Source organism: Oryzias latipes, chromosome 4, assembly GCF_053564925.1.
Source record: "Oryzias latipes strain Hd-rR chromosome 4, Olatipes_Hd-rR_3.1".
In the NCBI taxonomy this organism is placed as follows: domain Eukaryota; kingdom Metazoa; phylum Chordata; class Actinopteri; order Beloniformes; family Adrianichthyidae; genus Oryzias; species Oryzias latipes.
This window is the reverse complement of record NC_136240.1, coordinates 33,282,493-33,304,943: the sequence shown is the minus strand read 5'-3', so window position 1 is coordinate 33,304,943 and position 22,451 is coordinate 33,282,493. Positions and strand designations below refer to the sequence as shown.

General features: G+C 41.2%; 1 protein-coding gene and 3 long non-coding RNA genes across 6 annotated transcripts in view; 2 read left to right on the top strand and 2 right to left on the bottom strand.

Moving 5' to 3' along the window:
• Positions 1 to 2,057, top strand: part of LOC144991952 (uncharacterized) — an 89,621-nt gene extending 87,564 nt beyond the window's left edge. Inside the window, exon 3 of the long non-coding RNA XR_013655641.1 lies at positions 478 to 2,057. This is a non-coding gene — a long non-coding RNA (uncharacterized LOC144991952). The remainder of the gene's footprint in view (positions 1 to 477) is intronic.
• A 4,180-nt stretch (positions 2,058 to 6,237) lies between these two features.
• On the top strand, positions 6,238 to 19,335 carry LOC110014989 (uncharacterized). 2 transcript variants are annotated; one of them, XR_013655640.1, is made up of 4 exons: positions 6,238 to 6,352; positions 6,857 to 6,968; positions 15,691 to 15,791; positions 19,198 to 19,335. It is a non-coding gene; the product is annotated as an uncharacterized LOC110014989 (long non-coding RNA). The 2 variants fall into 2 exon arrangements; XR_002873208.2 differs by lacking the exon at positions 19,198 to 19,335 and adding an exon at positions 19,031 to 19,113.
• lpxn (leupaxin) lies at positions 9,727 to 22,380 on the bottom strand. 2 transcript variants are annotated; one of them, XM_078946328.1, is made up of 9 exons: positions 22,323 to 22,380; positions 18,234 to 18,325; positions 18,036 to 18,088; positions 15,706 to 15,802; positions 14,810 to 15,040; positions 14,549 to 14,722; positions 11,920 to 12,001; positions 11,694 to 11,842; positions 9,727 to 10,174 (listed from the first exon to the last, which is right to left on the bottom strand). In XM_078946328.1, exons 1-9 carry the CDS (start codon positions 22,363 to 22,365, stop codon positions 9,908 to 9,910), a joined length of 1,188 nt encoding a protein of 395 aa, XP_078802454.1. In that variant the 5' UTR covers positions 22,366 to 22,380; the 3' UTR covers positions 9,727 to 9,907. The 2 variants fall into 2 exon arrangements, with proteins under 2 accessions (XP_078802454.1, XP_004068392.1); XM_004068344.5 differs by lacking the exon at positions 22,323 to 22,380 and adding an exon at positions 19,049 to 19,188.
• LOC144991953 (uncharacterized) lies at positions 20,024 to 21,781 on the bottom strand. The gene is made up of 2 exons (XR_013655642.1): positions 21,417 to 21,781; positions 20,024 to 20,424 (listed from the first exon to the last, which is right to left on the bottom strand). It is a non-coding gene; the product is annotated as an uncharacterized LOC144991953 (long non-coding RNA).
• Positions 22,381 to 22,451: the final 71 nt, after the last annotated feature.

Sequence of the window (22,451 nt, the reverse complement as noted above, 5' to 3'; positions counted from 1 at the left end):
CATTCCCCTTTGCTCGCATATTCTTAACTAGAATATTGTGAAAAAGTAATACACGGATTGTTGGCTCAAGGTGAACAGAAGAATATGACATACGACATGAACACATTAGGAATGTGGGCGTGGTTAACAAAACCCTAGTCTAACCCATACACCTGTTCGCCATCCCTAGGCGCCCACAAAAAGAAAGTGGTTGCTATGGAGATAAAACCAACAGAAGGGCCTACATTTAAAAAATAAAAATAAAAGTTTGTCTCCTGAATTTGTCACATGTAGTTCGGACCAGGATGGCAGGGGCAGAAGGGAGGGGCATGTATCAGCCACTCAGCCACTTGGTGAGGGTGGGGGTGGGCCATACAACGCTGCTCGCGGCTCCAATTTAAATTGTTTTTAAGTGCTAATATCGAATACAAAGACTTGATGTGCACATGGTGGAGGATTGTTTGGTTATTGTGGGTTATAACAGGAGTCATCCGGCAGGACTTTCAGCATCTCAGAGGGATAACCAGACGTGGTTTACTACAGAAAGACTGAGAAGATAACAGAAGTGCTACAGCCTAAACAAATCAAGGATGATGCCAAGAGAACTGTCCCCCGCGTCGGCAGAAGCTGTGTGTTTTTTGTCAGCAGACAGAACTTGAGTGCGTTTGATTGTAACCAGTAAAATAGCATTTAATCTGTTTTCTGGCAATGCTCTTCAGGGTTGCGAAGGCCTGTGCTTGAATACACAATGTCTCCACATTTTTAACAAAACATAGAACATATTTTTGACAAAAAACATGATCAAAGGTGGCACTTCAATAAGGAAAGGATTCTGCGCATTGTTTTCATAGAGAAAATGTCTCAGCTCAAATGAAAGATCCCCTACATCAATGTGTGTGAGTGTGTGTGTGTGTGTCGTTTTTTATTTTTTTCTCTCCACTCATACCTTTCACATCTTCAGCACATCATCACATCAAATAATGCACATGAAAGCCTCTCCCTGCTGCCGGGAAGAGTTTTTCTTTAGAAATGTGTTTCCCATTTCATGCTATTATCATATCACTGGGCGTGGTCCTTTGTTTTAGAGGTGGTGGACTCCAGAGCAGATGAGGCGCACAGTCTGTAATTTAAGATCTAGTCCCAACATAAACTCTGAAGGAGACTCAACTGTAGTTTAGACAAAAGATGTTGTTCCTTATAAGGTTCTGATTTGCTGACTCCCATCTATGTTGGAAGAATGTGACAGAAACGGAAAAGAGGAGGTAAAGTTCACTGTCCAATGCATCCTTTTGCAGGACAACTGATTTTTTGATCATTTGATTTGAATTTCTTGTTAAATTCTCTGAAAAGCACTCATCAAATAATTGCAAAGCGTGTTCAAAGTAGTGGTAAATGACAACGTTTCCTTTCTTAATCTAAACTTGGTGTAATGCAAGAATGTTGATGTTTGTATTCCTGCAAACTAAACCTGGTACGAAACTCAGATTTTGCAGTCATCACTTGTTTGGAGAGGTGTTATTGTCACTGCTTTGGATGTTAAGAAAGCAGCAGCTGTAGCTGTAGTCACGTGACCCCGACCTGATGGTTGACCTGTACAGCGGATGTGGGTTCTTGGATTGTCCCGGCCCGTGGAGAGTTGCAGCGAGGAGCAGCCCGTTTTGCACAGCCAACAGGTACATTTTGCACATATTGCACGGAAGAAAATTGCTCGTATGCGAATATACGTGGCAAAAGTGAGAAAAGTTAATGTGAAGTTTTCACATATGTATCACGAATGAACCACGGAAGAAGTACGAATAAACTACACAAAGAACACCAAAATCAACATAGAACATGAACCGTGTGTGATTATTGCGCTGTTTATATGTAATTCCTTAGTGATTCCTGCGTCAATTACATAATTCGAGCGTGATATGTGCTCCATGTAAGTGATATAAAAGTTATACATCGGTGGTAAATGTGTGAAAAGTCCGTTAGACAAACGTGGAACGACACATTTGTGTATGCATCTCTCAAAAACCCATGTACAAGATTTATAAGATTTATGTAATAACTGTGTATAAACTGCATAATTCTCAACCGACCCAAAACTTTGAACAGCTCGAAACCAAATTCTCGTGAAGACCCGTTTGACAAAACCCTCGACAAACATCTACACACGTCGACAAATGACGAGCGCAAAAAAACACTTGTGAATTACATAATAACGCATGTATCACGAAATACGTCATACGTGGAAAATCCGTAAAATGTACGTAGTGGCTGTGTGACGCGGCCTTTGAGGGGAGAGCAGATGAGTCTCTTGCAGTTCCCTGTCTGTGCATGAATGCTGCATGCACAGGATGTGCACGTGATATGTAAGTACCCCCCCCCCACCCCCCCAAAAAGGGACTAAGCTCTGTACATTGCAAATATGAAATGAACTAGTGGACATTCCAAATTTCAAGAATTGTGAAACATAAAAAGTCTGAAAATTTTCACTGAAATTGATAAATTCACGATGAGCAGAGGACAACCTTAAGTAGGCAGTTTGTCTTCTTCAAGTAACGTTTTCAAGTACTTATGTCAGGTACGACCCTACCCTCAACTGTGGTATTTTTCCAGATGGTTTGGTTTGTTCCATGTGAAAACAAACCCAACCAAATGAAAGGGTGATGTTTTTTAGCATACTTCTGCTTTGATTTTCCAAGTCAGATTACAGTCCACATCTCCATCTTTTTCCCTTTTCTAAGTCAGGACTTTTGTTCCAATGATCCATAAATTCACTAAATTTGTACAGGAAGGAATTTGTTCAAGCTCAGAGTTGTCAGTCCTAAAGTCGACTCATGGACACAATGAAGGACATTGTGAAACTGATCTTTTTATTTTGATGTCCTTGACCAGCACACAGAAGGACCTCACCCTTTGGAAAGCTTTCTCATAACCCCAGCTTTGTTGATCTGCTCCATCTTCAGGATCCCGTCTTTTCCTTCAGTGTTTCCATGCTGAGCTGTGACAGAGACTTGGCAGCAGATGTAAAGGAGGGGAGACAAAGATGTGTAGCAGAAGAACGGGAGACAACGTCTTCTGCAGTTGTCTTGAGGGAGTCAGCTCCATTTAACCCATAAAACTGGAGACCTCCAGCTCACTTAGCAAAGGATCAGTGAGCTAAGATGCTTGCACAGATATGCTTTGTGTCACCTAAAACTGAAAGAAGCCCAGTTTTCCTGGGACTGCAGAGACAGACAGATAGCAAACTCGTAAAAAAACGTTTATATGTCTACGTGTTTGTGTTTTACTTGCATACTTGGGGGATCTTGTTGACTAAATCTAAAGATAAAATGGATATTTCTGAATTGATTGGTGTGCATTTAAGTGGGTTTATTAAGCCAAATGTGCGGCTTAGCCAGTAAAGTAGAGGCCTTTGGCAGGAAATGGCCTCAATAGACCAAGCTCTGTCTGTTTTTATTGCGCTGTGAGCTGGGGTTATTTATTTTCACGTGTTGTCTTGTTTATGCAGCCTATTTATTCAGTTATGTGGACATAATTTCAAAGTGGCTTGAAAGAAAAATCTCCAAATAGTATTTACAAGATTGTAGGGTTTCGGTGGATGGTTTTATAACACTGTCGGTGTGTGTAACTATGGTACACTGGGGTTCTGTCCTCTTTCCTCTTTCCTTTTTTACTTTTTTTTTTTTACTTCTACCCTTCCTCTCCTCTATTCTTGATCATAATTTATCATTTAGTTCTCCATGCCTCTGTTTGGTGCAGTGCGATTCATGTATTGTCCCTCTTTTCCTCTCCCCTCCTGGGGAGTGGGAGTGCTTCCAGACTCCAGTTGGCTCATCCGTGCTCCAGTTCCTGACCGTTTACCTCGCCTTTGCTCCTGCTCCTACACCTGGCTGTGGATCCTGCCTCTGGCTCATCTCTGGCTCGTCTCTGCTCTGTACCTGACCGAGTACCTCGTCTCTGCTCCTGCTCCTACACCTGGCTGTGGTTCCTGTCTCCGGCTCGACTCGCGCCTTTGACTGTCCCGATAACCACGGCTGGATGAAGCTCGTCTGCTGGACTTTTATATATGTAGTTGTAGATTTAGATAAGTTAATTCTTCTCTAAGATTTCTGGTAAATCGCCTGTCCGTCCTGGGGGAGGATCCCTCCTTCATGTGGGCACCCCTGAGGTTTCTTCGTTTTTTCCGGAATCCGGTTTTTTTGGGAGTTTTTCCTTACCGCGAAGGGGGGTCTAAGGGCAGGGATGCCAGTATAGCTTAGTCAGTTTGTTAGTTCATTTTAGTATTTTTCTATTGAACTCTTTGTATTCGTGATCCTTTTGATTTCATGTTTTACTTCAAAGCCCATCGAGACGACTGTTGTTGTGATTTTGGGCTATACAAATAAAATTGAATTGAATTGAATTGAATTGTGAGGGAGCACAAGATAGCAAAGAAAGTCAGTGTTCAGCCAACAGCTACAAGAAGCTCCCCTTGGACAGAGCAGCCAGTCATGAATCAGGTGTGATACCTGCACCCAGCATCAGCACAAAGCCAAGGCAAACACTGCTCCCCCAAGCTCCACTCTGAACCAAATCAATTACTGAGCTGCTGAAGTTGTCACTTTTTCTGTAAGAACTCGTATGCTTTACAGTGAGCAATGAAGCAGTTGAATTTTATGCAGACAGAACCTCTTCTCCTGAGATGGCTGCTCAGTCAAGCATAATGAACAAAAGGTGACTTCACTTCCGCTCCTGTGTGAATTTTTCGTGACACTTCCCTTTTATTGTGTTACATTTGGTGTTCTGCAGTTACTCTGGGAATATGAAGGGCTCCAGGTTGAGATCCGTCTCTGTATAGCCAGAGCTGGAGTTTTGGCTCGTTTTGCCAGCAACACAAGTCAAACCTGTTCAAAGTGCATGTTGCACCTGGACAGGGACACCCTTTGTCTTTTCAGAATTTTTATCAACCATATTTCTAGGATCAGCAGAGGACCGGAGAGAGTCCAGTTTGGAGACTACAGAATTTCATCTGTGCTATTTGCAGATGATGTTGCTCTGTTGAACCTGGACCTTCAGAATTCCCCAGAGGGGCTTTCAGTTGAGGATGAACCAGCCGCAATGAGAACTAGAACTTCCAAGTTGGAGATCATTGTTGTCGACCAAAAAATGGTTGGTTTGTCCTCTCCAGGTAGAGGGAAGCTCCTGCACCAAGTGGAGGAGTCTCTTGAGGTCTTGTACATGACTGAGGCTGTGATGGCCTCCTACAGGTGGGACACGCTGATCCTTCTCCACAAAAATGCACTATGATCTGTTGTAAAAGTCTTCCTCACTTTACTTTAGTTAAACGAGTCTGTGCTGTACGAGAGAAAGACGTCCTCAGTCTGTTCTGCTTCTACGGCACCAGTGTAGCTACAAAGCAGCTGGCCGCTCACGTCTGCCCCCTGCTGGCAAAGCCCGCCTCACCGGCAGCCTTTTCTGCTCGCTTATAGCAACTGTCTGACCGCACGTCTCTGTTAACATTGAGTCCTGCAGTCAGACATGAGGTGAAGCGCTCCAGAGCCTCACCCGGAGTTTCCCACATACGGAGTTTCCGCTCCGTGTGTTATTGCGCAACATCGTTTCAACTGAAAATGTCTCTTTGAGACGGATCAGTGGAAAATAATAATTTACTTAATGTACGTTTTTCTATTTTATCACAATGACAGGTGAAGCAGAGCCTCACTTTCCTCATCTGACCTCATGTCACTGGTTTAAGTTTACTTTTTTTTAAAGTGAATTCATAGAAACTTGTTGTAAAATGCTGGTATTGATTCGATTTTTACATCATGAAATCGGTGTCACCATATTTCATATCATACAAACAAAACATCAAACGTACAAAAAGTAGTTGGTATGGTGTCCGAATTGCTTTTAAAATCCAGGACACCAGGTGATCCCGCACTATATAGTTTTTTAGTATTTAGGGATTATGATGGGAATTCGGACATAGCCTAAAAGTAGTTTGTCTATTAATCCTCACTACTTAACTGATACCATTCTAACATTTTCTTAAGGTTTAATTTTTCAAAGAGGTGTAAACCAAGAAATCCCCAAAACCAGTACATCTGAAATCCCAATGAATACATTTGAAACGTAGAAGATTCGCGTTGTTTTGATGAAGTTTTCTCATTTCCAGAGTTCTGTGGCATCTCCAGGACCTATGAGGAAAGTTTTCCATTATTCCAAACATTCTATGAAAAAAAGCAATAAAAACAGAAGGACCTCTGCTGCCGCTGCTTAGCAACAGGTTGTGTGTCTTTACAAAATAACAGCTTTGACCTTAAACTTTTAGCTTTGAACACTTGCAGTCAGCCGGATTTGGCCATTTTGGACGTGACATAGCAGTTTCCGGACAAACAGCACAGTGAGTCAGTGCATCTGTAAAAGTGCTTTAAAATTGTTAAATGATGATTACTATTTGTGCTTTTTTTGTATGTTTGTGATGCATCGATTTATATGAAGACAATCGCAGTTCCTTCCAGCATGGAAATATTCCGAATGTAAAGTCAGGGATGTTTGTTTTTAAAGCAACTGTAATTTCACATTTACACATCCATTCCTGTGAGAGACATTCTGCTTGAGTTCTTCACATGGTCTTACCTGTTCAGTTCATTATGTAGCTTTTATAAAGCCTTGTCAATGTGGTTTACTGGCATGCCAGCCTGTAATAATTTTACAGTAATGTGATCTGTCCCAGCTTTATTTCACCCTAATGGACCTGCTTTGACTGGGATGTCAGCGGTCGTTATTTTAATGCGTCTGCTTCATTGTGCCGAAGAGAAATCTAACAGAAATCTACGTGTGATGAATACGCCAAAGACCCGCTTGACAGTCCTGGGTTCAGAGCTGAAGTGAACTTGTGATTTAGGGTTGGCCAGCCGAGTGTGACCCACAGCGGGGCCGTAATGGGCCGGACAACCAGCCACACCGTCCCATTTTTGGGGTGGCCGAGCGGACACAGTTGTTTTACAGGCAAAGAGGTAAGTGTTTGGTTTCAGTGTCACACAGGAGAAACTTACACCGCTACGCTTCTCATACCCCACACTCCCTCCACGGCCTCCCCTTAGCACTATTATGTCCCAGTATACTCCTCAGTCTTCCCATCGAGCTGTGGCCGCCATGTCATGGCCCACTGCCCCTCCAGATTGTCCTGTTTCACTGCTGTAAATGTCACATGAGTTACACTCTCTGAATTGCACAGCCTGCCCTTTATTCCATATCGTTTTTAAGACCCACTCTGATGAAAATTGTGTTTTTAAAATGCCCTTGTGGCATTTTTCTGATCATGGAAGACATCAGCAAAATTGCATTTCTGAGTATTCAAATCGTTGCGAATCAGGAGCAGACAAAAAATGCCGTTTGAAAAAGATCATTTTTGTAAAGCAGAAAATAAGCTGCTCCCACGAGCTCCCTGCTCTGCTCCATTCTGATGCATCCACCTGCAGACAAACAGATCCATGAACGCCTTTGTTTTTCTCATCTGAGCTGGAATCTGGATCTAAACCGTAAGCCTAAATAGCTCCAATATTGCTCGCCATTTTTGTTGCACCTCTAATGTTAGGTTGGGGGTGTGAGGGGCTGTAAGCTAGCAGAAGAACATGTTAACAGTTGGATGACGGGAAGTTACTCCGTGCCAATGGTTCTGCCACCAACTCAGAAGTGAATTTCTAACAAACTCCTGCCACTCCGCTGAAATTATGTCCCAGAAAACTATACAAGTTTCACAATTTTGGCTAAAAACGACATAGCCACAATTAAAAGACCACTGAGAACGCTTTGAAAATAATTTAAAAGTTGATCAGAGGGCGACTTTAAAAAAGTAAAAACAAATACTGAAATAAAAAAACATTGCACTTTAGTAATCAAAACAAAATTCCAGAAGCCAAAACGCAAAAAATTGAAATATAAATGAAACGTATCAGGAAAAAAAAGTAATTTCCAGAAATCCAAATGAAATGTAGAAAAACAAAACACAATAAAAACAAACTGGAAAAGTTTGGAGGATGAAGTTTGATGTTGGGGTTTTTGTAAATACGTCTTCAATGTTTTAAAAAATCAATCAAAGGGTGATCTGAGTTGGACTTTAAAAAGATTTTTCATGTTAAAAATAATGATGGAATGGAATTTTCTCAGAGAACGTAATCATTCCGTTCCATTCCATCCTTGGCAAACCAATGTATTCTTGTTCATACAAGAATTTCTCTTATTCCAGGCGGTAAACTACTGTATTATTCCACAATTGAGTTTTAGTTAACTATTTTTTCTCCTGTAACTTTCACTGGTGTGAACAACAGATGAATATGAAGATCTTGAGGGGGTGAGAACAATGAAATCTACCACCATACTGCCCCTCCCTGAACTGCTCAAGCTTGACAGTTTGCTTCCTCCCGTGTCTCGTACAAAATCCTTGGACATTACAGAGTCAAACGGTCATAAAACACGTTGTAAGTGGGATGTTGGGTCGTATCTAAAGGCTCTCACTGACTCTGTGATCCACGTTCTGCAGCATTTGAACGAGGTCGGCTCTGACGGTGATGACAGCATGATTAATGCCCCGTGCTGCCTCCGCTCACACGAACGTCACATCGTGCACCCACGCCACTTACCCGATGAAAACCAAGCGGCATCCCCCTGGCCAAAAAAGTGTTTGTTTTTTATACCAGAATAAACTTTAATCAATGTGTAGAAGTTATGACTGTTGATCTGTTGGTAATTTATCTTTCTGACATTTATTGTTTATTAGAGATCTACCTTTTCTTTACAAAAGCAGAAGAAAGCAAGTGCGTCACTAATAAAAGATTAGAATACACAGTTTTAAATGTTTGTTAGCAGCTAATATACCGGTAATTTGATCTCATAAAATATGAGAAAAGCACTTAAACGTGTGGGGATTCACAAAAAACAACATTTTTTTTTAATATATTTGTGTATTTTTGAGAGGTTTTAAAGACCAGATCTGAATTGAGTTTTGTTATTAATAAGACAAAACCTTTATTTTGGCACAGATCATGACGACCAATGGAAAAGAATATCCAGTCTTCAAGGACAGACATCTTTAGATCCCTGAAAAAACGTTTTGAAAAAAAATCCATTTTTTAAGACAAAAGTCCCACCTGCACACATTGGCACTATGGGGAACAGCTGAACTGAAAAAAAGTGCTTGTCAAACAGAAGAGGCTTAAATCTGCCAACAATTCCTTCACACTCGGTTCATTCGTCCCTCAACAGTCAGCGAGAGTTTCTGAAAAGACGAATGGATGTGAGGGAGCTCGTTTCCGCGGCCATCTTTGTAAACCTCACCGCATTCATTAATCTTCCATAAGGAGCCATAATGGAGCCTGTGTGGAGAAGAAAGAGGAGTCCAGTCCCTGCCAGGGCCCGAGTGGTCAGAGTAAGACGAACCTCGGGGGTGTCATACCAAGCCCATGCCAGCTTTTGCCAACACAAACCCTCAGGCCGCACAGGAAAGGCTCTTGACAAACGGCTTGAAACTGTGAGAGGAGCTCTTTTCTCCTCCGTCTTAAGGCAAACTGGTGGATTTATGGAAGTGGTAAATTAAAACTTTTTGTTTCTTTTTCATTTGCCCTACGTGATGATGGCAATTTTTCAGGACTTGTAAGATTTCAGTCGAGTGTTTTGGACATAACCAAAGTTCCTGAACACACATCCTTGCAGTATATAGTTTTTCTTGTACTTCACTGAATGTCTGTAGTTAAATAGGAACGATTTCATTTCCGGTTTAGACTTTGATACGTTTTTATTGTCAAAAGTATCTCAACCTACATCCCTATTTTGGGCACCTCCAAACAGTTTTATACAAAACACAAATACAGCATTCCAGACTCACTGAAGCTCATCAGCCACATCCACACATTCCCATCTCTGACTGTCTGAAGGTTGGCTAATCTGTTACATGATCTCACACAAAGAGCTTCCCAAAGCAGGAGGAGCAGTACGGCTTTCCTTTCTGCTCCCTGAAGATGCCCTGGCTGAGCTGCCGCAGGCAGAAGGCGCACACAAAATGCTCGGGGTGAAACTTGCGATCTAGCGCGGAGATGCAGCGGCCAATGACGGGCTCGCCGCAGCCGCCGCACAGAGTGCCCTGCCTGGAGTAAAAGTGCAGCGAGCAGAGGGGTCGGCCGTCCAGCTCCATGAAGCAGCCGTTGGTGAAGGGCTTCAGACAGTCCTGACGGGGAGAGGGGAGAAGGGGGTGGAGTCTGAGGTCATGCAAACACCAACAGTAATCATTCAAAGATTCAGACATGGGTTAGGAATAAAAAAGTCTCATAGGAGATAGATAGAGGCTGTATTGGCCAATGAGACACCACGGGAAGACTATCCTGCTTATTATATACATCTGCTGATTATAATACATTTAAAACCTGAAAAAGCTTATTTTGCATGATAGATGCCCCTTAAGACAGTCCAAACTGCCCACAGGGATGGACACTGTCTGTCTGCAGGTAAACAAAATCTTATGGTCATGGACCACTCAGTGAGAGAAATGTTCATGCTGCATGGTGAACAGTTATACAACACCTAGGGGGACGTAGGTGAGACGTAGCCATGTTATACGGACTGTTCCTTTTTTCACCCCCCCACCAAATCCTGCAGACTGTGCAAAGAGCCCGTTAGCGCTGTTCACGTGAGATACGTGTGCGTTCCTTGCGTGCAGCCTGACTGTTAGAAATAAGGAAATTAGACAGACTGTAGTTTGTGTGGACATCAGACAGGCGTCCTACGGGCACATAAGTCTCCATGATGGGCGGCAGTGGCTCAGGCAGTTGAGCGGGTCGTCCAATGTCGGTGGTTCAATCCCTACTCCCCCCAGTCAACTGTCGTTGGCAAGACACTTCAAAAGGAATTACTTCATTTCTGGTTTAGACTTTGACATGTTTAGTGTCAAAAGCATCACAACCTAACTCCCTTTTACTGTGGTGTGTGAATGTGAATGAATGTCTGGGTCATGGTCAGAGGCGCGAACCGGCAGCCACGCCAGGGCAGCTGTGGCGGCATTAGAAGCTTACCATCACCAAGCCGTTTGAGCCTCAGGTAAACTGCAAGACACACCTGCGCTCACCTTTAAGTGTGGCTGCCCCTCTCTACAACACTAGACAACCCAAAAACAGGCCAACTCCCGTACGGGAGCTTGTGACTGAGGCCTTATGCATCAACAAAATTACTAGATTCATTGCCGTTTTTAAGCGTGGTTAATATTTCCTGAAGTCTATTTAGTCACAGGTGGAAACGCACCACCAGTGCGTCCTCCACTGCTACATCACTACTTGTACGTCATGACTGGGTTAAGCGATCATGCTTGGATCCTCTGATGTGTTGATGTCATATCTTGGGCTGAAATGGTAAACAAACAAATGATTTCTTCTCAGCTCAAACCGTTCTGAGCGATTGTTTTATGGCGCTGCCGCACAGTTAAAACACAGCAGCTGCACATTGAAGCGTTTCTGACCAGCTGCTGCACACAGAAGTCGCTTTGAAGAAAATGTAAAAGACACCCACACAGCAGAATGTGGCCTCTTTGTTTTATTTGCATCATTTCAACCGCAACATATTCATCTGGCACATGGTTTGAATCAGCCCTGTGGTCACAACAATGCAAATAAAGCAAATGTGTGGGTATCTCTGTCATTGATTCCCAGCCTTGCATGAGAACCAGAAGTGTGTGTGGTCTGATGTTAGAGGCTCACCGCGCAGACGAAGCACTCTGAGTGCCAGGTGCCGTTGGCTGCCGTCAGGTAGTCCTCCCTCACTGGCTCCCCACAGCCAGAGCACTTGGGAGCAAAGAGGTGGTAGAAGTCCTTACTGCAGTATGGTTTCCCATCTTTCTCCAGGAAACCTAAAAGAAATGGAGAGTTAAGTAAACTGTGTTCTGAGCGTTTCCCTCCCAGAGAAAAGAGCCCTTACGCCTCTTACCATCTGGCCCAAACAGTTCTCCACAGTGTGTGCAGAAGAAGTGGTCTGGGTGCCAGGTCTCGTCAAGAGCTGTCAGGATGTTCTGTTAAAGCAGCCAGAAATATTACGTCTTGGTTGTGCTTCCTTTGGGAATGAGGAAGGATTGTCTCATCACACGTCGGGAAAGACAGAAATAAACCTTCAAAGAGTGGATTACAGAGGACCACGCGTTGGTTTCTGAGTATCGTCTTTTCTTTGAAGCACGATGTCAGTGCTGGCTGCAGAACCTCAGCGTGGTCAGAAAGAATAAAATGACATGCTGCCATGTGTCGTCAGCAGTTGTGCAGATAAATGGATGTGAAAACTGAGGGAACACTAAAGAGTACGAAGGAGTGACTGCCTGAGGAGAAGCATTAAACTCACCAGTCATTCCACCAATAGAGGGATATTAACTGATAGAAAATCTTAAGAAATAAACCTCGTTTTTCATTCCATTTCAATAATTTCATAATATACATTTAACATTGACTTTTTCGTAATTAGCGCCATCTACTCTGGCCAAAACCCACCATCACAGCAAAAAAAAAAACAGTAACTGTCAAACAAACAAAGAAACGCTGCAAATAAAAAAGGGACGTGAATTATCGGGGATGCTTTTTGCCCGTGCATTGCTGTGAGAAGAAGGAGTAGAGAGGAAAAAAAGGAACAGGAGTACGAAGGAGAAAGTAGTGAAGCTGTTGGTGTTCTATGTCACTATGTGTACTTTGTAATTTCTTATTTGGTTCGGCCATGTAGACCCATGTTTGAAGGTAAACTGGAGGATGCCGGTTTATTGTTAGCTTTGGCTGACACGGAGAAACCCAGCGAAATACACAAACGATAGGAGATTCAAGTTCTGCAGCTTTACTCCGATATGCAGCAAAACACAGTTACATGAACCAAATGTTTGTCTAGCCCAGACAAACACAAACAACAACCGGTACTGAGAGGCTGGAACGAAATGACACCAGAGTAGAAACAACTGACGGCGAAATTCATCCAGCAGCTTATTACTGTGGTTGTTATTGTCATCAATAATCACACGTGGGTAACAATATTTATTTGGAGGAATATGAGGTTGACTTTTTTTATTTGCAGAGTTTCTTTCTTTTGTTTGCCAATTGCTTTTTTTTTTGCTGTGATGGCAGGACTCGGCGACCATACTGGTCAACCTCTGGCTTCATTTTTTATTTTAATGCAACTCTTGAAAGATTATTATCATTGAATTACCAAATCTGAAATGGCGTTTTAAAAGAACATCAACCACATACATAGTCTATCCTTAGAAGAAGTTATTGTGGAAAATAAACAGCCTTTCTGTCGCTTTCCCCAGATTTTTTGTAAGTTTCCACAGGAGGTGATGTGACTGGTTTAGGAGGTTTGATGACGGACCCAAAATTATCAAACAGGTACCACAGATTATCATCTCAGGTCACCCTCAAAAACTTGTTTTTCTACTTCCTATGTGAACCAAATAATATACAACCATTCATTATATTATTTACATTCATTCATTGATTGTTTTCATTTTATTTCATTTTCAGTTTACCCATTTTAGTTTTTAGCCTAAAATTTGGAATTTGGGAAGCATTTTCTTCAAACTTAATTGAATACTTGACTTTTGATAACAGATTGTCTTGGAGATAATTAAAGTAAAAGGAATGAGTTCTTATTGAAAAAGCCAATATATAACTAAAAGGAGAAATAAAGAAGTTAAATTACTTTTGGTCTTTCCATGACTAAAGGCCGTGTCACAGAGCCAATACGTACATTGTTGCGCATTTTCCACGTATGACATGTCGGTCTTTCTTGATACATGCGTGATCTACGTAATTCATAAGTGCTTCTTGCGTTGGTCATTCGCCGATGTGCGCAGATCTGCGTTGAGTGTTTCGGCCGACGGCTCTTTACGAGAATTCGATTTTTAGCTGTCGAAAGTTTTTGGCCGGTTGAGAATTACACAATTTCTGTGTATTTTACGTAGTAAATCTTGAAATTGTGATTTTTGCAACATGCATAAGCGAATTTGAGGCTTTCTGCGACCGTCCCACGAAGGTCTAACAAACTTTGCACAGATGTGTGACTTCTGTATGGCATATACAGCACACATATCACAATAAATGTACGTAATTGACGCACGAATCACTAATGGATTGCATATAAACAGCACAATATTCACGCACGTTTCATTTTCTACATTGGTTTACGTGTCCTTTGCGTGGTTTATTCATACTTCTTCCGTGGTTTTCACGTGGTTCATTCGTCGTTCATCACACTTTTCGGAAGGATTTTTCTCATGATCCATAGTAATAAAGTGAAGCGTTTGGCTGTAGGAATAGGCAAGAAATGCTATGTATCGGTGTTTTAGATGCCCTTTTTAAAATATTTAAAATATGTTCATCTGTAACTTCTACAATAATTCATGTGTAGTGTTTGGCATCACAATGAAAATATTTGTTTATATTATTCCTTGAGTTCAAACATTTAATACACTATAATAATATACAATAATACGCTGTAACTCTTTTGGCAGAATCTTCATTGTTTGCTTTTTTATCAGACTTCTTTTTAACATATATTAGAGAATTTTTATTTTTTTATTTTGTCTCACCTGCATGATGGGGCCCTTGCAATAGGCGCAGCGCGGGGAAAACATCTCGTGGTAGTCTTTGTGGCAGTAGGGTTTTCCATCACGCTCAAAGAATCCTGTCGTGCTCAGCTCCTGCGTACAAACCGCACACACAAAGTGCTCGGGGTGCCACACTTCCCCCAGGGCTGTGATCATCTGAGGAGGTGGGAACAAGAGGTTTGGACTTGTTTCATCTTCCTTTTGTTTTCATCACAAACGGTGATGCTTTTTGCATCTGCATACCTTTCCCACAATGCATTTGTGGCAGGCTGCACAGTGGCCCTTTGGGTTGGTGCGTACGCCAATTTTCTCCAAATCAGAGCTCAGCCCCCCCAGCAGCTCATCTATTGTATCTTTAGCAGTGGGACCTGTTGAGCCGCCTGTGTCCTCTTTCTTCCGACGACCATCCTCTGTTTCCTTTTTCACTGACTTTTTCTGTGTTAATGGCGGTGGGATTGTTGAAGGTCCTGGATCCTAAATCAAAATAGAGAATGCAAAACTGTATAGATTCACTGATCCGTGCTCCTGTTCCTGACCGTGAACCTCGTCTCTGCTCCTGCTCCTACACCTGGCTGTGGATCCTGTCTCCGGCTCGACTCGCGCCCCTGACTGTCCCCCCAACTCCGGCTGGATGAAGCTTGTCTGCTGGACTTTAAAGATGTAGTTGTAGATTTAGATAAGTTAATTCTTCTCTAAGAGTTCTGGTAAATCGCCTGTCCGTCCTGGGGGAGGATCCCTCCTTCATGTGGGCACCCCTGAGGTTTCTTCCTTTTTTCCGGAATCCGTTTTTTCTTTAGGAGTTTTTCCTTACCGCGAAGGGGGGTCTAAGGGCAGGGATGCCAGTATAGCTTAGTCAGTTTGTTAGTTCATTTTAGTATTTTCCTATTGAATTCTATGTATTCATGATCCTTTTGAGTTCATGTTTCACTTTTTCAATTACCGATACGAAGCCCATTGAGACGACTCATGTTGTGAATTTGGGCTATACAAATAAAATTGAATTGAATTGAATCTGGTGTTGGACGTGGCCTAAAACAACTGCTGACAGGGATGTTGAAACCGGTACACTGCTGCCCTCTTCTGTTAAACTAATGCCGTGCATTAAAACCTCTCTTCTACTGCAGGATCGCTGTTCTTACCCCTTGTGCCAGACCCATCAGATCCTGCAAAACCGACTCCAGCTCCTGCGTGGGAGAGTCAGGATCAAGGAAAGCCTGCACAGGAGGTGGCAGATCGCTGCAGTGAAAAACACAGCAAACAAACTCAGACGTCATCCACTCATCCCTAAAACCAACATTCAAAAGGACGAGTTCGCTGTTGAGACGCGCCCCAAAGAATTCTGACCTTAGTCGCAGATTTTCTTTAAACAAACAAAAAAAATCTGTCTGAAAAATTACCAAGAATTATTATTTTAAGAAAAAGCTTCTAGTCACAGAGACAAGTTTCCTCAAACTAAGATTATTGGAGTTTTGGGAAAAATGTGTCATACACTCGCTCACAAGTGAGTTTACTAATATATACATCGATAATACTACAACATCTAGGGGAAACACTTATAAAACAAATTTACATTCTTTGTACATTTTATACAAAAGCCTATTTTTAAAGTCAGCTTTATTGAAATAATGGGAACTAGTTAAACTTAAAACAGCACTCATTATGCTTAAAGCCAGAGATAACTTACTTCTAGACAGCAAACATCCAACAAATGTTCAAAGACAGAAAATGGGGGGGGTTACGATGTAAGAAATCAGTTGAACTTCCAAATGCAGTGCATTCCTACTACAAAAAAGAAAATGTTATCTTATTAAGTTGTGGTGTGGATTTATGGAACAAATTAGATGAAGGTTTCAAAAAACAAACCCAAAGTTTACATGTATTTAAAAAAAAGTACACTATATCACCAAAAGTATTGGCTCACCCATCCAAATGATCCGAATCAGGTGTCCTAATCACCTGACCTGGCCACAGGTCAGAAAGCTCCGCTCTCTGTGAATTCCAGCGTGGAACTGTCATAAGACGCACCCGGGCATCAAACCTAGTCGTGAAATTTCCTTGCTCCTGAATATTCTACAGTCAGCTGTCAACTCTATCAGAACAAATTAAAGGGGTTTGGGAACAACAGCAACTCAGCCATGAAATGGTAGACCACATGAACTGTCGGAGAGGGGTCAGCGGATGCTGAAGAACTTAGTGCAAAGGGTCTCCGGCTTTCTGCACAGCAAATTGCTACAGAGCTCCAAACTTCCTGTGACCTTCAATCAGCCCAAGTACAGTAAGAGCTTCATGGAATGGGTTTCCATGGCCGAGCAGCTGCGTCCAAGCCACACATCAACAAGTCCAATGGAAAGCGTCGGATGCAGTGATGTAAAGCACGCCACCACTGGACTCTAGAGCAGTGGAGACGCCTTCTCTGGAGTGATGAAACACAATTTTCCATCTGATAATCTTATGGACGAGTCTAGGTTTGGAGGTTGCCAGGACAACGGTACAATTGGGACTGTATTGTGTGCCGAGTGTGAAATTTGGTGGAGGAGGAATTATGGTGTGGGCTTGTTTTTCTGGACTAGGCCCCTTAGTTCCAGTGAAAGCAACTCTGAATGCTTCAGGATACCAAAACATTTTGAACATTTCCATGCTCCCAACCTCATGGGAACAGTTAGTAGCAGCCCCTTCCTCTTCCAGCATGACTGTGCACCAGAGCACAAAGCAAGGTCCCTGAAGACATGGAGGACGGAGTTGACAGAGTCCTGACCTGAACCCCATAGAACATCTTTGGGATGAATTAGAGCAGAGACTGGGAGCCAGGCCTTCTTCACCAACATCAGTGTGTGACCTCACCAATGACCTTTTGGAAGAAAGGTCAAACATTCCTCTGAACACACCCCTCAATCTTGTGGACAGTCTTCCCAGAAGAGTTGAAGATGTAATGGGTGCAAAAAGTGGACCCACATCATATTGAACTCTACGGGTCAGGAATGGGACGGCACTTCAGTTTATATGAGTCAAGGCAGGTGAGCCAATACTTTTGGTAATATAGTGTATAAGATGTCACTGATGGAACTTTACCTGGTTGGACATAATCAATAAGAACAAATGAGCAAATGTCCTTTTTGCATAGATGTTATACCGAGTGTAAACGGATACTGTAAATGGACAATTCTTCTACCCGTTCCTTTTCAAGCACGTTGTTGTGTTTTATTTGTCTATTTCTGACTATTTATTGTCATTTTGGGTTTGAAAAAAATAAATAAAATACATATTTTGTACATTCAAAAAAACTTTAATCCTTTGCACTTTTTGCAAACCAAAATCAAAATTGGACTTCTGCATTAGATCTGACTTGAATAATCCACAAAAAAAACAAGGATTTCTAACATTTTCAAATCACACGTGACCATTTTTTTGCCACTTCCTGTTTCTTAGGCACAATTTAATTAATGTGAATCAACAAAAGCTTGGCCCTCACCTGTAGACACTTGTAGAGCTTGTTCTTTCTTTTAGAGCATGTCCACCGGAAGCCTGTGGAGACAATTGTGTTGTGATCGGTTTTTCACACCAAATAGATCAAATTTGAAGTTGGATATGTCATCTGACAGAGTAATCAGGAGGAAAAGCTTCAGAAGTGCAGCAGCAGTTGAAACAGTTCTGGTTTTGGCGGCTATACCGTAGCATCTCGATCAGCTCTGTCCTTATTTGAGCCGTCTTGGACGTTGTTTGAACTTGTCACGTTCAAGGCCAACTCCTCCAACAGCAAATCTGTTGTAAGACACAGACCCGTCTGTTGGCCCAAATGCATCAAAACAGTTCTTTATGTTCACAACAAATGAAAAACCACGGGTTCCTTCTCAACTTTCACTGCAATCCAAGTCTGTGTAAATGTTACGTGTTAACCAAACATGTAAGACGTGTGAGGTACACTGTTTTGTACAGTGACTCTATCTTGACATTCAGATAATGGTGCTGGGGGTGGAGGGGGGTTGTCAGTTTCCTCAGGAAGTGATGGTTTGAGATGTTGCAGAAGTGAAACTTCCTGTAGTGCTGCAAGAATCTACAAATTCTGAAGCAACATTTTAAATCTGTCCCTCGCCCAGTTTTACTCAAAAACAATCTACAAACATGCAGAACACATACGGCGGGAATGAGAAGTTTTCAGAGGAACTTTCTTCCTCTAAAGGAGACAGAACGTCCACGGACTGAAGACCTTCACTCGTATTTTTTGAGTAGACTGTAACAAAAAGTCAATTAGGGGATTGTTTAAATGTACATTTGTGTAAATTTATGTTAAAAAGAAGATAAGATTAGATCATTTTCCTAAATTAAAAAAAAATTACATCTATTTTATTATAATTTTTAAGACGTGCGAGACGAAGATTTAAAAATGTGGAAACAACTGATAACTTCCGATCTGCATCCTAGCGCTAAACTCTTCATTGTCTTAAGCATCACTGTTCATTTTTACAGAAAACGGTGCCGCCTTACCAAGTTCGTCCATGTCCACACCTGCTCTCACACCTCAGTTCTAAAGTTTTCTTTGCTGGTTCGTCACTAAGGAAACGAACTGATCTTCTCATCAAACTGTCACTTCCTCTGAGAAAGGCTTTGATTCTGCTTCTTTTTCTCTTTTTAAGGTCCATCCATGGATGAGAAGGGAGGTTGTTTGTGCATGGTGAAAGAAAACCTGCCACCGTTTCCAAAATTAATGTGAAGGGGAGGAGACAAAGGGGGCGTTCAACAAGATATGTGTCAGCTTTACTGCTGAAAACACAACACGACAAATGATGACTGGACTTTTACACTAAAGTTAGTAAAACAGCAGATATTAATGTGTGTCCAAATCTATTAATCTAATTATTTTTAACTTAAAATTATGATTTTTTTTTTGTTCGGTCCTTTTTGATTGTCATATTGACCAATTTATTTATTTACAATTCGCCTTATGTAAAAGCAAAGTACAGAAAAAAAGGCAAATCTAGCTTTAATGAAATTGTCACGAACTGGTGGTGGAGGACCCAAATGCAGGAGACCAAGCTTGATGACAGGAACTAAAACATTTAATTAGCAAACTGAAACATGACAAAACTATGAGGGGAAACAAAACTGTGACAAAACAGAGCAGATGACCTGACAAGGAAGAACAGAAACCAAGACACTTAAAAAGGCTGAGGGCAATTAACTGAACTGAAGACAGCTGTGGATCATGAACCTGAAGGTGTGACTGACAAGGAAACCAAAAACATGACAAAGAAAACCAAACCACTGAATCCTACAGTAATTTCACTAAACTTTTACACCAAAATTCTGACTTCAAAATTACAAAAACTAAGAATAAATGTTCACAATTATCATACAGCACCATTTTATTTTTTATTCAATTTGTTTCAAACATGTTAATAATTAGAATACAATCAATATGATACAGACCTATAGATCATAATGTTTGAAAAGGAGCAGGGAGATGCTTAACTTCTTTTATTTATTAATAAAAAAAGAAAAGTTTTGTCACAGCCACCATCTAGATTACATTGGACCAATATATTAGTTGCAATCATCTCCTAAAACATTAATATTTCACGACATGACTTTATTTTATACAAGAAGACGTAAACCCCTTAAATCTACTTCTAAAAGCTCCAGACAGTGATGGTGAATGACTTTGTCCAACAGGAAGATTGAAAACATTCTAGTCGACATTTGTGGTTTATGTTGAAACTGCTGTGCCCTAAATGTTTGAATGTGCTGTGGTGAGGAGGGTCAGCATTATCGCATGACTTTGTATATCTGCTGTTTGCATGTTCCTGCTGCAGGCAGAAGTTTTGTCTTTGTGCTTCAGCATCTCTTCCAGTCCAGAGACAAATCTGAAAAGTCATGAGATCAAGATAAAAGTTTAGGAGTCTTCCAATAAGTTCCTGGAAGAACATCGGAAATTCCGTGACCCGATGAGATTTGACAGGGAACCACCTACTGAGATAAGAGTTACAGAAGAAAAAGGAGATTAAAAGATTTGTTTTTGCTTCATCAATGTCCAATTATTGGTTTGTGTTGTGCAATAATAGTATTTAAAAGAGGGCCCTCAAAGGTCACTTCTGCTCATGAAGGCTTGTGCATCACACTAGATTAATAAAGTATGATTACAGATTGGTATGAACAAATTAACGTATAACATGTTGAAGCATGTAGTAAGCATTAAAACCTTGTGTATTCCTTATAAAATCACGATCCAAGTGAGTTTTCACTCCTATCTGGTTTACATGTTTGACCCACAGGAGATTAAAAGAAGAATTTAAAAAAAGGTTTGCAACCTGAGAATAAAACATTTTCTTTTTTTTATTTTATTCGTGCAATGTTTCAGTTGTGTTGTTAATGTTAGGTTTGCACATATGATGACAATTCCTTGAAAAATCTAAGCTTTGTTGCAGCTTTGTTTTATTGGTGCAGTCATTGAAAGGCCGCTACAGGAGCCTGTCTCTAATGTAACAAAATTACATAATTTATCAGGTTAGATTTACATACGTTATTGCAAAATGTGCATATAATAGAACTCTTCCTTAATTTTATTTTTAGCTTCAGGAAACAGTCTTGTTGAACTTAATTGTCTGATTTTTATTTTGTCATTTATGTTTTTTGTATCTGGAAGCAAGCTTTACCTGATTCACACATTTTAGACTATATTGTATATTCTTTCATTCATGCTATAATTCAGTTTTTAATCTACTACTAAAATGACTAACTGACATCACAGTCTGCTCTGCTGCAGCTTTGCAGCCACACTTCTTCTCACACGTGGAAGTGAAATGGTAAAGCTGATCACAACAATGTCGGCCTTTTTTTCAGAGCGTTGTACACATACCTCTGATCCATCAGGTCGCTAAACTAGAATCTATTGCTGGGAGGTTCTGCAGAACTTTGTCCCGCTTTGCAGATGGCATTTTAGCCGATGGTAAGGGCATTATCTGAGCCGCTAAAAAGCACCACAATCCTCGTTTTTATATGTTACTGGCAGCAACAAGGCACAAAGTTTCTGTTTGGTATCCATCCCAAGTAAAAACGAAGTAGTTCATATCTCATAACAACGAAACAAGCTGCCTCTGGCTGCAGTCTTCCTGTTGTCTTGTGTGGTGTGGAGCTCAATGAGTAATATCGATATAACTCATTGGTGGAGCTGCTCAAAGAGGCTCCGTGTGCTCTGCTGCCAACTAGCGGTCAGACACTGAAGTGAAGGACGCTCAGAAATAATTAAAGAAATATCGTATTGGCAGCTTTTTGAATCAATACAAATATCGCCAAATGAACTATCGCGATTTTTTGCTGTCTCGATTTTTTCTTACACCCCTAGCTGACACCCCGACGAATAGGAGGACATGACAGACAGCACCCTCTGAGTTCTCTCTTCTTTAGCTTTGATTTTTTAAAGTCTTTTCTCTTTTACTTATGTTTGTTTTTGTGTATTTTATTGTGAGTGGCTTATTTTATTATTTTATTGCATGAATAGGGATTGGAGTTTTCTGTATTCTTGTTTTGTTTGTTATGTACAGCACCTTGAGCTGTTTTGTACATGAAAGGTGCTACATAAATAAAATTCATTTGAATTTAAATTTACAATGTTTTTAGTATTAGGTTAAAAAAGTCAGGACTGAGGTTTGCTGGTGGATTTTGTCAGATTAATTAATCATTAATGACTTTTTTTTACTTAAAAATGTGAATTTTTCCCCCATTTTAAATAATTATTTTGGTACTTCAATAGCTTCAGACTCACTTGACCGTAAACCGTCAGTTTCTGTTTTCTTTCCCATCACCATGTGGCAGCCATCTGCGTTACCTCACGCCACTTCAGTTGCAACCATCTGCCTCTCAAACTAGGGGAAGTTGAACTTCTGTCTTTAAT